Genomic DNA, 15,112 nt, shown 5'->3' with positions numbered 1-15,112 from the left:
GGAAGCAGGTCCCAGATCGCATTGTCCCCTATCACTGAAAATGGATAGTAGTGACAGTAGCCCAACTGTCACAATATACTGAAAATATTGAACTGTAAGTTTTAAATGAGTGAATTCCATAATCTGTTAATTACATAACAACCAAATCATTGCTTTAACAAAAAGACAAACACTGCACTATGCATTGTCCACTTAGTCAGTTTTTTTGTAGACATGTTGTCATCCACTGAGTTCCCTATGATTTAGTGTCAGTTTTGTGGGTTTCCATAACCAATTCTGGATACAATTCCCATTGTGAAGACTTCAGGAGTAGAGGAAGATAAACACCTGTGTATGGTGTCGATGCCTGCTCTAAGAGTTAAACGTGATTAAGTACATGTTTGGAATATTAGGTATATTAGGTCTCCAGTCTAATATGATATCCCTAATAAGCATAGGAATAGTTTACAAATAGTTTCTATGGCTTGATGCTACAAGTGAAGGAGTGTATTAAATTCCCATAGTATAGATGACAGTTTTGCCTTGAAATCTCAAATAACTGCTTATAATCTTTATCTTCATAGGCGTCTTAAAAAGCATGCCTAGTGTTAGCAGTGTCCAGGCATCCAATGTAATGAAAACACAGAAGTGGTGTCTGTGCTCAGCTTGTTACAATTTGAAAGTTTTTTCCAGGATTCTGAAATTTTCTGTGGGCAAATTATTATTATTATTTTTTTGAGAAAAACCTATAAAGTGTGTCTTTGCAATTAAAAAAAATATTATACATTACCTTTGTGACAGTTGGTAAGAAATAAAATAAAGTTGAAAGCATTTGAAAAATATCCAGGGTAGAGCTCCCAAAAGTCAGTGCAGTATAACCACAATGTGGTAGGACAAGAATAGTGGCAATATAAACACATCCATATATTCCTGCACCCCTTTTCACAGAAAATTGTAATTGCAAAAAGCCTATCTTGTACTTAAAGGCACAGCATATAGTAGCTTCCACCGTTTTATTTTGAAATGATGTTGAACGTGCAGAAAGTTCTAGGTATTATTATTAAAAACTTCTCTTAAATCTTTCACCCAGTTTTCCCTATTTTACTGTATTTGCTTTACTATTTTTTTCTCTCTTTTCCTCTTTCCTCCCTTCCTTTTTCTGTTCATCATATTATTCCCCCCCAAAACACACACACTCACACACACACACACACAAAAACAAAAAAAACACACACAAAAAAACACCATTTACTCCCAATATATTAGCATGTATTTCCTAACAGGACATTTTCTTCTATAACCACAACACGGTTACCAAAATGAGGACAGGGACATTGGTACATCACTACTATTTAATCTACAAACTTCATTTAAAATTTTTATGTTGCTCAATAATACAGCACTACATATAACAGTATACATTTTAAAGTATTGGAATCTTAACAAATGCTGAAGGTCCCATCAATTTCCCCCTCAAGTAGTATTTTTTAAAAGCAAAGGAAACCAAACATACTCTAGCGTTACAAAAGCTCTTTATAAAATTGGAACAAATCTAACATAAAGATGGCTCTTAAATTGCAACTGAATGTTTTCTTCAGTATATATATGTATATGTATCTTTTCAACTGATCAGTGAATGTTTGCCATTGGTAATAAATATTCAAGCACCTTGAAAATGTCCTACCAATTCTCTTTGCTGATCTGTAGATGCCTGTGGGATTAGAATAGGAATACATAATTTAAATACAAATTGCCTGATTTGCATATACAATTAGTCAAGCTACTGCTTTGATGGTAAGCAAAAATTATTGTCCTGTATTGCCGCTCAGATAGAATTTTAATTCGCTTTGAATATTCAAGCTCCAGGAGACCCTGGCTGCATGGTTAGGAGGGCAGTTCTTCCCTGGCGCCCCACGGCATTTCTGATAGAGTAATGAAGGCATTTTTTTCCTGCCTGTTCCTGAAGATGGTGCAAGCAGCCTCTGCAGCGCTGTTTCCATTCAGGGTTTCATTGCCTATCTTCAAGCAGCCAATAAAAGCTTAAGGCATTTTACTTCATATTTACAGTCTGGCTCTCGCCCTTATATGTTAGTTTATAAAACCCATCAGCCACTAGTCACCAATGAATGAACTTCAGGAATAACGGTGCTCACACGAGGAAGGCGGCAGAAGTCATGACAGTTAATTACCAGTGGAGGGCTCTTGACGATGCTCGAGTCACAGACTGTAGATGTGTGAAATAAACCATACACATTGCAGGAACCTGAGGAGTATTTGCAGCGCTTACGTTTTTAATCTACAGTAAAACATTTTTATTAGGAATCTATGTTTTTAATTAAACAGAACATTTAATTAAGGTGCTTTTTAAGTGGGTGAGACAATTAAGTGCGAGCACTTGAAACATGTCATAATTAGTTTTAATAGAGTGTTAATTGGTACTAGGTTTGCCAAGTTAATAATGACTCCTTATTAAATTTTCAATTAATCATTGTCATTTTGCTTTGAATGGAGATGAAAATTAGGTAAACGAATTCAGGGGGAGGATGTTTCCCCCTGTTAATTAGAACAGTTAATTTTTTTAAATGGAAATGACTTGTTTTAAGTTGTCAATCTTGTGTTGTACATTAGCCAAATCTTTGCACACTTTTCACGGCTAAATAAGAAGGCGAACTGGACACCTCGCAGGTTTGTGGTCTGGCCTGTGTTGTGATGTGATTCAGTTCTGATTGCCCAGTGCAACAGTTGGTTATATGAAACTGGGCACTCATTTGATTAACTGGACAGACAACAGCTAAAATTTGTGATAAAACGATTTTTAAAAATCTCTGTCAGTTAGTCTATAAAGGTACACATCCCTATTACTCAGGAAATGATTAAAGAAAAAGAAAAGCTGAATCATCTGTCTGTTTTATCATCGATCTTCTTTAAAAGGTCTGCCCTAACTTAATGGCTATACGAAGAACCTTTCTACTATTGTGCTTTATTTTTTACCACCAAAACAGTCGTTTGCCCTTAAATACCTGTATGTGCAACATGCATTTCCTTTATTTTTTCTGAAAACATCACTCATGTACTTTTCAATGTTTGTACTGACCCATAGCAATGATCTTCAACCTTTTTCACATCGTGGCACACATAAACTAATGACCAAATTCTGGGGGGAAAAAAACAATTAGGCATAAGGCATGATGTTGATTCATTCACACCAGTGACTATTGTGTTAGCTGTTGTCATGTGAAAAAATGTTATTTGGCAATCTAATGGAAAAGAGGCCAGTGCCCCTGACTCAATAGGCAGGTATTACACGTTTTAACGACCCTTAGGGCACTCCGGTAGCCAGTAGCCTGGTGGCAGGCCGCCTTCTTCATATGTGCGAATTATCTGGACAGTTTCCTCATGGTTCTGTCCTTTAAATGCTTAGCCTGGTCTCACAACCCTCTCTGGAGATACTAGTGGTGGTAGGAAAGTTTGTAATAATGATAGAAGTAGTTTACAAAATAGTCCCGAGTTCGTTTCTGATCAAGGGCATGTGCCCAGGCTGTGGGCTCGATCCCCAGTAAGGACCATGCAGGAGGCAGTCGATCCATGATTCTCTCTCATCGTTGATATTTCTCCCTCCTCTCCCTTCCTCCCTGAAATCAATAAAAATATATTTTAAAAATATATCACTAGAAATGCAAGTCCAAGTCCCAGCCATGGCTTTCCTAAGGAGTTTCAGGCACCTGCTGTGTGGGCAGGTGGCCAGAAGCGCTGCCCCATATGTGGGGAGTGACACCCCCGCCTGTCCTATGGGATCCCCATTGAGCCCTGAGCTAACGGAGAATTATTTGTTCTCTTGTCCCCGGGGTCCGGGCCTGCAGAGGAGGCGGTGAACGAGGTGAAGCGCCAGGCCATGACGGAGCTGCAGAAGGCCGTGTCGGAGGCCGAGCGGAAAGCCCACGACATGATCACCAGCGAGCGGGCCAAGATGGAGCGCACGGTGGCCGAGGCCAAGCGGCAGGCGGCGGAGGACGCGCTGGCCGTCATCAACCAGCAGGAGGACTCCAGCGAGGTGAGGGGGAGCCCCGACGGCGACAGGGGCTCCGCCAATGAGAGCGCCCAGTCTCATTTATTTAAATTCTTTATTGGTGGGAGTATTGCATCTGTCTCCTTTCCCCCACCCTGGTCCTCTCCCCGTCCCCCAGCCCACGCCCTGACCTCCTACTGTTGTGTCCATTGGCCATGCTTCTATGCACAGAGGATACAAGTCCTTTGGTTGATTTCTTACTCCTACCCCCTCTCCTCTGCCTTCCCCGTGAGGTTTGACTGTCTGTCCCGCGCTTTTATATCTCTGGATCTCTTTTGGATCATCGGTTTATGTTGTTCGTTATATTCCACGAATGAGTGAGCTCAGGTGGTGTTTCTCTCTCTCCAACTGGCTTATTTCGCTTAGCGCACTGCTCTCCACGTCCACCCATGCTGGTGCAAATGGTCAGACTTCTTTCTGGAGTGCTCAGTTGTGATCCAGGAGGTCGCAAGTCAAAGCAGCTCCTGGGCTGAGACCCACAAATCTTTGGGGTGAAACTTAGGACAGTCAGGGGAGTCCTGGCACTTGTGGAATTGGTTGAAAGCTGATCAAATTTTGCCTTTAGTAGAGACCTAAAAGAACAACTCCGCCAAAGGAAATGTTTAATGTATTTGCGAGGTACAGATTGAAGTGAAATCCTTATGACTCCCCAGCCCCATTTGGAGACTCAGCACTCAGCTGTGTGGGACAGCATGTGCACGAGGCTTTCCTCCAAAGGCAGAGCTTTCACAGCCATACCCTGTGTCTGCTGCTCTCCAAACACACACGACATGCCCAGGATCAAAGTCATCTCCTTAACTACTGGTCCTAAATCCAGTGCTAAACCCATGTTTGCCTCAATTAAACATTTCTAAGACATTTTCTGCTCCTCTGTTTTTCCACATTGTTTCTAATAACTATTAAGATCATTTTATTAGGTGACATCACCGAAAGGGGCAATGTTGTTTTGTATTGTTGCAGGACAGTGGTCGGCAAGTTGCAGCTCCCAAGCCCCGGTTTGCCGCTCTGTTGACTAATGAGTTTGCCGACCACTGTTCCAGGATATTAAAACACACACACACACACACACACACACACACACACAGCCTAAATGGCTCAAGAATCTGGGAAGTACACAGTCTCTAACAGATTGTTTTCTAAAATGGTCTGTAAGTCAGAGCATGTGGCATTACTCCGCATTGATACAGCACCACCATGCCCAACCCCAAAGTAAGTGTGCAGAAAGGGCAGTTAACTGAACTCGCACAACTGTGAGTTGATAAAACGATGGTCTACCAGGATACATATCTGTAATTTGGGAGGGAGAGTAAGAACTTAATTTGTACCAGGCCTCTCTGTAGATGAAAGACGCTGTGGGAATCCCTCGGTGCCCAGAATTTGTATTTAATGTGTAGCAGATGAATATTAAGAGGACAAAAGGAGTTGATTTCCAGCATTTGAAAGTTTCTCGGGAAAAGAGGGACAAAGGGAAGTTTATCTACCCTTCAATGGCAGACTTTTTCGTTATTAAGTTAACCTGGACATAAATTCAGTGTTATTGGCATCTGTGGCCAAGATATTTAAGGACCTTGTTTTGCGCTTTAAAAAAGAAAATCATTCGCATCTTTTGGAGAGAATTTGTCTCGCTCTGTTCAAGTCACTAATGCTGGGAGGCACAGTTGTTGGCATTATTAAAACATGGTCACTTTCACAGGAGTGTTTCAGGTCTGTTGAGAATTTTGTAGATCACTAAATCCTGAAATGAAAATATGAGGAAAGAAATTGAGAACTAGGTCTTTGTATTCATCCTATAACATGCTCTAATGCCTTCAGTCTCTATAAGCTTTCTATCTTTATTCATAAAACCTGTATAGAAAATGTATGATCTTGACCCTAGTACTCAGCATTATAAAAATACTAGAGGCCTGATGCACAAATTCGTGGAACCCCCTGTGGGGTTCCTCGGCCTGGTCCACAATCGGGGCGATCTTGTATCGTCTGAGGAAGGAACCCCAGGAGTTTGGCTGGCCTTGGGAGCTTAGCTGTGGGAGTGCACTGACCACCAGGGGGCAGCTACTGCATTGACAGACTGCCCTCTGGTGGTCAGCGTGTCGTCTTAGTGACCTGTCAACCAGTCATAACCATCGCTTAGACTTTTATATATATATATAGATGGTATATCAAATATATAAAAAAAATTTATATATAAAATTTTTATATATAAATAGATGGTAGTAGCTATGATAATAGTAGATAGGATGGAAAAAACCCAGGTATGAGTGATTTTCAGCAGTTGTTGTTTTTCTTTTGGGGTCTCTTGGGAAACTGATCTTTAATATGGCGCTATCCTTATCTTCGGTGACACTTTCCATGGATTTTAAAGCACAGTATGCTGGAAGGAAGAGTGTGAAACTCAGAAGGTCAAATTTAATTCCTGATTCCATCTCCCACAATTCTGTGGCTTTGAGAAAGCCACCAAAGCTCTACAAGCTTTGGTCTCGCCCATGATGAGAAGAGACGTGAAACTGTCTTATCCAGTGGCTAGAATGTGGAGACGTGACAGTTTTAGCCATGAGGGAACTCACCTGGCTAGCGTCACAGCTGGGAGTCGGCAGAATCTACCCAGGAGCTCAGAGTGTGTGGTCAGTCCATCCATGTCCACAACAGCGAAAGAAGGGTCTTTTCATGAGGACCACGGCCGAGATTTGGGGGTGCAGATACAGAAACACAGTGTGTTTTCTTCTCTTCGAACTGCAGGGCCACTTGTCAGGATTGAGCAGGATGGAGCCATCTCTCCAATGATTAAGCCTCTTTTCTGCAAAAGTAATGTGGACGTTTTCCTGAGAGAGCAGTTCTAACCCCGGCTGTCCCAGCACACGGGAACCCTGCTCAGCATAGTTCCTGGGGGGTGTGGGGGGGGTGTGACGTGAAGTTTGTTGCCTGGGGTAAAACGAGAAGACCTACAGTGAATGTTTAACTCTGTGCCAGATGTGGCAGAAAGTGCTTTCTATCCTTGTGCTCATTTGCTCTATGACCTGGTGTCCATGGTGCTGTTTTCATTTTGCATCTGAGGGAGGTCCAGAGGCCTCACCGCAGTGAGGCAAACTGGGCCTCAGTCTGGCTGCCGCCCCTCAGCCCACCTCCTTTTGGCCCCGCGGCAGAAGCGGGGTTCTCCCTGTCCTGACGGTGGGGTGGTGTCTCTGTTCCCTCACTGGACTTCCTTCCGCCGATTCCCACCTCGTTCTCTCTAACTTGGCTTGGGTGCATCATCTGTCATTATTACAGCAGAATGATGCTGGACCTCAGACATATCTAAGCAGCTGGATATTTTCTGTAATTTCTCTCTTGACAGTGTTTACACATCTCACCAAGAATGTACTGCCAACATTAGCATATATCAAAAGAAAGGGCATTTGCTGAATCTGGCCATCTGAAACTTTCTATTTTCCATATTTATTTCCTCTGTTTATACCTATATCGTCCCTCCTCTCGCCCTCCTGTCCCCAAGTAAGAGAGGGCGATGGACTCTCATAACTGTGTGACTTTACAGAAGCCATTTCCTCTAGAGTTGCTTATTCTTGGAGCCTCAGTTTGCTTTGAGTCTGTTTCCTGCCTGCAGCGTGTATTTTAAAGTGGTTTTCAACCGTTGAGTGCAACGTAAGTTGGGGTCTTTAGTGTGAATGTAGGTTGTGCTACCTTGTGTAGAGTTCTTTTAATTTGGGGAGTTTTAATTGTAAACACTCTACTAAATTATTGAGCATTCTTTGCCTGGGAGAGGTTTTCTTTTCTGGAGAATTACAGGTATGTAAGAACTGGAGGAACTTAGAGTAATTCAGGAGAAAGTGTTTCATTGCTTGGAAAAGGAATTTTCAACAATAGGAACCAGAAAAGGTATTGTTCTGCCAGGAGGGCAGAATGTCCATTCTCTGACTAAAATAACAAGATGATAGAAGTCATTTTGTTCTTAGGAATGAAGAGGAATACTGATAGGAAACGAAGTTCGTAGTCTTTGACATATAGCTTTGGCATTCGAAAGCTTCCCTCCATCACTCCCATTTTCTCTGTGGCATTAGTACACTTAGCAAAGGGGAGTGTGGGGTTCAGCCCCACGTTCTTCGTCTGACTCAGCTCAGTGGACTAATTCCCACTTTTCAAATAGGGACGATGTGGTCACCAATAAGGGAAGACTATAAAGTGCCATTGGATTTGGGAATGAAGTTTGCTATGAAATGCTATTCTCAGACCTTCTACACTCTTGTGGTAATTGAGTCACCAGCATCATTCCTTCAGGGACTGAAAGGAAGCTCAAGTTATTTAAAAAAAAATAATAAAATAAGTAACCAACAAATAAATAGAGCAAGTATCAGAAAGTACTAGCCTGAATATAACAAGCACAAATTGAAAAAAAATGTAAAATTGGATTAAATCATTGACCGCTGTATCCCTGCCCTTTATGGCTGTATACAATTTATGGGGATGATACACAATTTTTACTTGCCACCTTTGTGGACAGCAGAAAGCTTAGAAACATAAGATTATCCAGGTGACAGTCCTCACCGGATTCTGTCCGTTTCCCTGATCCCAGAAGCATGGCCGGAGGGGCCGAGTGCCACTGGGCACGCATCAGCCTTGCAGGTCCAGTGGTCGGCAAACTGCGGCTCGCGAGCCACATGCGGCTCTTTGGCCCCTTGAGTGTGGCTCTTCCACAAAATACCACGGCCTGAGCGAGTCTATGTTGAAGCAGTGGCCGTTAGAAGAAGTTTAAGTTTAAAAAATGTGGCTCTCCAAAGACATTTCAATAGCTGTCCTCCTATTGAAATTTGGTTCTGTTGACTAATGAGTTTGCCGACCACTGGGCTGGTCTACAGGAAATTCAGAAGAACCACCCAAGAGAAATATATTCATAGGAATTGCTTTGTCTGTTTTTCTAATGAGCTTTTCAAAGGGGTTGTGCAATTTGGACTTTGTTTTGTTGGTTGGATACTTAGGCTAAAGCTCCCTACACAGTCATTACAGTGCGATGTCAAGAGGAATAAAAATACGTCGTTTGTTTGTGTTTTCTCCCCGCCCGGCCATTGGAATTGCTCTTTGTTGTACCTCCCGACCGCGGAAGGTTGTTTCTTCCCCTCGGTGGGTGGTAAATGAATTTGATCCAACAACTTGGGAATGGGGATAGGAGTAAAATTAGCAAGAGCCCTTGAATCCTGGGTCAGAATCCGGCCATACAGAGACACAGGCTCAATTCCCAGCAGCTTCCTGATCCAAAACATCTGTTTCTATATTTGGCATAATTCCATTTTTTTTTTTTCATTTGTGAAATTGTTCCCATCTTTGAAAACACTTTAAAAATAAAAGAAGTCCCCCATCCTGTCTCCTCTACCCAACCCCCCAACACATGCATCTGTAATGACCTGGTGTCGTCTGTGTGTTTAATCAGCTTCAATGGAGAAGGTTGCCCACATCTGATTTCAATCTGACGGCTGCCTTGAGTCCTGGGCAGTTACCACCGTTGTGTCTGCCAAAATGTGCCTCTGCCAGCAAAGAATACCCTACCCTCACACCAGGGTATATTTTGAAGAAGCCACTTGACTTAGATAGATATTTAATTTCTTTAAAAGGTTGTTTTGGATCTGAGTCTCTGTTCTCTAATTGGAATTTTCTGCCGTCATTTAGTAATTTCTAGAATTTGCTGCATTTGTTCCAGGATCCACCTGGCATTCTTCTAAAAGTGACTAGACTTCAAGGAAGGAAACTTCACTCCGAGTGCCATGTCAGACCTCACGGCTCCTAAGGGCCAAGCCCACGTTTTTGTATGGCTTTACAGGGTCATTTGTACATGCAGATGTGATGGAATTAATTTTGAGGAAGGAGGGCTTCAATTCTTGCAATGAAACCTCGTATCTGAAGTACACATCTTCTGAGTTTCCTGGTTCAATTAAAGTGGAAAAAAAAATGTGCTAGTACTGATTGTTCATTGTGATTTTATTTTTTATTCATGATGTGAACATGTATGTCCTCAGGTATGTTCATTTAAAACACCCCAAACGGACCAGCGTTTGAGATCTTTAGGTTTTTATGGATTTTATTTTCCCCCTTCATGGGGCCATCATTTCCGAAGAGTAAAAAAAAATAAGGATGTAGAGCTGAGCTCTTTCTAGAAGTTTTAAAGTCAAGTCCTTGAGTTCGTAGGCTGTAAGCTCGTGAAACTCCAGGAGGCCCTTGATTTCCTAGCAAAGTCAGGGCGACTGCTGACCATTTCTCCGCATGTGTTGGTGGTAAAGCCGCACACATTAGGGTGACAAGCTGACCTTCCACTGGGATATTCAGAGTGGGCTCCTGAGCCCGCCTGAAGCCACACACCCTTCCCCTCTCCCTCTCCCTCTCCCTCTCCCTTTCTCTCTGAAATCAATAAACATATATTTTTTTTTAAAAAAAAAAAAGAAAGAAAAGGGGGCAGTGCTGCCCAGTACGGTTCCCCAGCCTTTCGTTTGGACAGTGGACTCACTTGGGATTTTGCTTTGTTCTGCCTTCTCCCTTAGAGTTGCTGGAACTGTGGCCGTAAAGCCAGCGAAACCTGCAGCGGCTGCAACACAGCGCGGTACTGCGGCTCGTTTTGCCAGCACAAGGACTGGGAAAAGCACCACCACATCTGTGGACAGACCCTGCAGGCCCAGCCGCAGGGGGACACGCCCGCGGTCAGCTCCTCGGTCACGCCCAGCAGCGGGGCCGGGAGCCCGATGGACACGCCACCAGCAGCCACGCCGAGGTCCAGCACCCCGGGGACCCCCTCCACCATAGAGACCACCCCTCGCTAGATGTGAACTCCGGACTGTCCAAGGAAACACGACACCACCACCACCCCGAGAAACCAATCCTCCTCCATCCTCGGATGCTCGAAGTTCTTTTTGTTTGTCTGTCTGTGTGTAGATGAACTCTTCCTATCGCAGTCCTTGAGCAAGAGAGAACCTAACGGAGAGTCAAAACAGAGGGCCAGTCACGGGTCGTAAGGACTTAACTGTGGATCACAAAGATAATCTCCTCTTTAGAGAACTGAAAAGAGCAGAGAAATATAACATGAAGCGACAGATTTGACCTCCTCCCCGGTATTTGCCAGTAGCTGGGATTTTAAACTAGATGACCTCATTAACCGATGCTTTACCAAACAGCAAACCAAGAGATGGCTCATTGCTGTTGAAAGCAAAAAAAAAAAAAAAAAAAATTGCTAAGATTAAGACACAGTGTTCCTGATATTCAATAATGGGGGGTGGGGGGTGGGGAGGTGGGAAAGAGGCAAACCCTCCAGGGCGTGAGCGTTAGCTACAGTGGTAGACGTTTTAACAAGAAGATGAACGGCATCCATAGGTTGCTAACTGAACTCTGAAGACCCGCTACAAAACACACATATGTGCAGCATATTGGAAGGAGAAACAGATGTTCGTTCCCCCCCATCCCCCACCCCGCAAGTTTCTGAAAAGAAATAATATCCAGGTCAACAGAATGAAAAATGAAAAGATGATTTACAGTGGGATGTATGGATACAGCAGCAAGAAGAAAAAATATGCCCTAATACAAAAGGCTCCTTTACACACACACCACACACACACACACACACACACACACACACACACACACACGTTAAGAGACTCAGCCTGCAGTTAATTAGCATTCTGGCAGCTCTGACATCAGCCGGCTGCCCTAACTAACCCCTTCGACGTTTGTTCACTTTTGCAAGATTCCACAGAGTTAAGACATTGGGTCTGTTTCCAGCTCATTCATTTTTATATTGAAAAATACTTTTTTAAAGAAAAAAATAAATAAATAAATGGTGGCTCCAGCTCCAGCCCCTGTCCAAATTTTCCAGCCCTGCCCTGTTTAGATTTTTTAATTCAAAGCGAGTAGTTCCCTGCGTGTGAAGACACGTCTGTCCTGTGCGGTTTCCGATGGTGTTTTTTCTTGTAAATGTGTTGGACAAATGTGAAGATGCATCGTAGTTGAACCATAACGCCCACATTTAGTCTCTTTCTTCCTAGTTGGTGAGAAACCTGTATCTTTCTATGCTGCTTTTATATCTATATGTAATAGTGATATTTCTCTAGTAGTTCGGGGTGGGGGGGGGGGAAGACTTTTTTTTTTTTTTTTTTTGGTTGTCCTCAAGAAAACAGAAAAGAAAAAAAATCTCTCGGAGCTGCTATTTCACTCTCTTCTAGGATTTTTTTTTCCTGAAAACCAGCATGTTCATGGAATGCTAGCCTCGGTGTTTTTGTAAGAGGGGATGTACATAAATGTATTTTGCACTGTCACAATGACCCCCTAGGCATGCTTTACTTTTTTTTAAGCCAACTTTTGGAATATGCTAGAGCCATTTCACCCAGTTTAGCTGTAGCATATAGTAGTAGTGGATTTTTTCCTCTTTTTTTTTTTTTTTTCCTCTTCTTTTTTTGAAAAATCATTATTGGGACTTTTTTTTTTTTTAAATAAGATATTCTACTTAAAAAAAAAAAAGACAGTGCATGCATATTGCTGTAAGGTTGTTTAAGTATTTCTAATTTTACAAAAAATAAAATAAAACGTTAAATCATGAGAGCTCCAAATGCTGAGGTGTAGACTGACAGCTTTAAGCACTGAATGCCAGGTTACACAGAATTCTTACAAAAGGGAAGTCCGCCAAAGACTGATCTGATGGACCAAAAGCCGAATCTTGAGAAGCACCAGTACTCCTTTCCCGATGGTCAGCAGGTGAGCTGTGTTCAGCCAGGTCTCGTGCGAATCCATGAACCCTTCTCTGTCCAGGGTCCAGACCAGAACCGCTTGTTCGTTTTGAAACCAGTAGCCCAAGATGTGGTTGTGTGCTTCCGGGGAAGCCAGGCTGCAGGCTGTGTAGACAACCAAAGTTCTCAAGGCTGGGAAGACCCTTCTCCACGCACATACACTCACCAGGCATTTACCTAAAAATCTAAAACGATCCATTAGTGTTTTTTTGTGCATGCAAGTGTGTGTGTGTGTGTGTTTTGTTTTTAATGTAGCCCTTGGGTACCATTTTAAACAGCTTTTCAGTATCTGCATAGAGGCAATCCTAAATCTGTTTGCTTTATGACTCCTAAACTAAGGTGACCAGACGTCCCGCTTTTGGTGGGACAGTCCCGATTTTTATCAATGTGTCCCGCGTCCCGGGACTTCGTTAAAAATCGGGACTGTCCCGCCAAAAGCGGGTCGTCTGGTCACCTTACCTAAGCCCAAACTTTTTATTATTATTATTTTTTTTTTTTAGTATTCCCCCACCCCAGGTTTTTTCCTATTCACATTAGCTTTTGTTTCGGTGCCGTTATGTTGTTGTTGTTGTTGTTGTTGTTTTAAATGGCTTTTTAGTGTAGAAAGTTCTGATGAGCAACTATATTCATCGATCTGCATGTCGGAAGTCCATCGGCCAGCACACCTGCTTGAAAGGAAGCGAAAGCACATAACCAGGCTCTGAATGGGTGATCTTTTTCATCATGGTGCTCCCAGAATCCTTTGACCTCACTCTGCTTTCTAGTCTGCTTGTGACACTGGACAGTCCTTTCTTACAGAGCTATTACATGTTCTAGGCTACGAAGGGTTAAATAATCCCTCCCCCCCCCAAAAAAAAATTAATAATAATGAGGTATGTCATACCCACAGGTCGTTATCTCTAGAAGCTGTGATGTATGTGAAACAGCACTGTTATCTTTACACTAGTGTGTAAAATAAGGATTAGTAACAGTACGTCTCATCCCTTTTTAATTCAGGGCACCCTGAGTGAAAACAAAAAAGAAAGAAAAAAAAAATCCCTAACTCTGAGCTCTATCTCTGACTCCTCTTCCTTCTCTCCCTCCTCCTCCTCCTCCTTCTCTCCCTCCTCCTTCTCCTCCTTCTCCTCCTCCTCCTCTTCTTCCTCTTCCTGTTTTGCTACATTCTCCTCAGTGGCAAAAAGTTTCACTCTACCTCTTGACAGCATGTATATTGCACCAGTAGCTAACACAAAAACTGGTCTAGTCAAACCAAATGGGCACAAAAGAACCAGGATACCAAAAGTTAAGCTCATACAGCTGCAAACCATATCACTCCTTGGTAACAATGCAGACCTCATAAACCTAAAGAAGAGAAAGAAAAGAAAACACTTTTGTTAGCTTTCCTTTTCTGCTTGTCACGTATGTACAGGCCATGTGAGAGTATCATTTGTAGGTATAACACATTTTTAAGAAGTGAACCTTCCTTGGATGGCGGTCGCAGATAGAAATAGGGCTTTTCCCTATCTTATTTCTGTCTCTGACTCTCTTCTCCTCTGTCATGAGACTGTGTGTGATAGGGCTACCTGTCTTTAAATTTCTTTTTTTTTTTCCTAACTTTTTTTTTTTTTTAAATTTATGTGTAGGTGCATGTCTTGGGGATTTAAAAATTTCAAGGCTGGTTTACTTATGCAAAGCATGCCTATGTCTGGAATAACTTAGGGAAAGAAAGTGACTCCGTGTTGTCCGAATTCCTCAAGGGACAGAAAAAAGAAGAAAAAAAAAAATTGGAGACTGTTGAAATGCAGATTTGAAGTAATTTTTTTTGTTTTAAAGAAAACGTTCTTTTGGGTTCTGCGACATTTCTTGTGAAAACATTAAAGTTGTTGTGCAATACTTAATTCAGACATGTACCACAAGTTAACGGTAGACTAACACTGGGGGGTGGGGTCTAGGCATCATGCTTTTGTCAGCATACTCTTGAGCTTTTAAGTCTACTATGTCTGAACTGTGGTTTCTTGTTTATCCTTTTCTCCTTAGTTGGACTGTAATGTATGGTCTGTCAACCTGTGAATCTTTAAAGTATGATTCAGGTATTGTATTCTTTACTGTGTAATAAAGTTTTAAAGAAAAATCTGTATTCTCTGCCTCCCTTTGACCTTGTGTGTGCCTTTGGCTGTCTAGCCAGTGGCCCTGGCCCAGGGTGTCCAGCCTCGGGGGTGCTGAAGCACATGTGTGGAGCATGCCTCTGTCCCAGGACGTGGCTCCTCCGTGATTGGTGGGTAGAGGATGATGTCAGGATGATGCAAACGTCAGGTTAGTTCATGGGGGTGCTACTCAGGCA

The 15,112-nt window shown here is 42.6% G+C and overlaps 1 protein-coding gene across 6 annotated transcripts in view; it reads left to right on the top strand.

Annotated features, from left to right (window-relative positions):
- RUNX1T1 (RUNX1 partner transcriptional co-repressor 1) overlaps positions 1 to 14,643 on the top strand; it is a 132,978-nt gene extending 118,335 nt beyond the window's left edge. For all 6 annotated transcript variants that reach the window (XM_036437584.2, XM_036437583.2, XM_045581306.1 and 3 more), the window contains exons 10-11: positions 3,840 to 4,030; positions 10,564 to 14,643. In XM_036437584.2, coding sequence (XP_036293477.1) covers positions 3,840 to 4,030; positions 10,564 to 10,839 — 467 coding nt within the window. In that variant the 3' untranslated portion in view covers positions 10,840 to 14,643. The remainder of the gene's footprint in view (positions 1 to 3,839; positions 4,031 to 10,563) is intronic.
- The last annotated feature ends 469 nt before the right edge of the window (positions 14,644 to 15,112 follow it).

The sequence above is a fragment of the Pipistrellus kuhlii genome, unplaced genomic scaffold, assembly GCF_014108245.1.
Source record: "Pipistrellus kuhlii isolate mPipKuh1 unplaced genomic scaffold, mPipKuh1.p scaffold_m20_p_14, whole genome shotgun sequence".
Taxonomy (NCBI): Eukaryota; Metazoa; Chordata; class Mammalia; order Chiroptera; family Vespertilionidae; genus Pipistrellus; species Pipistrellus kuhlii.
This window is presented reverse-complemented; position numbering and strand designations above follow the sequence as displayed.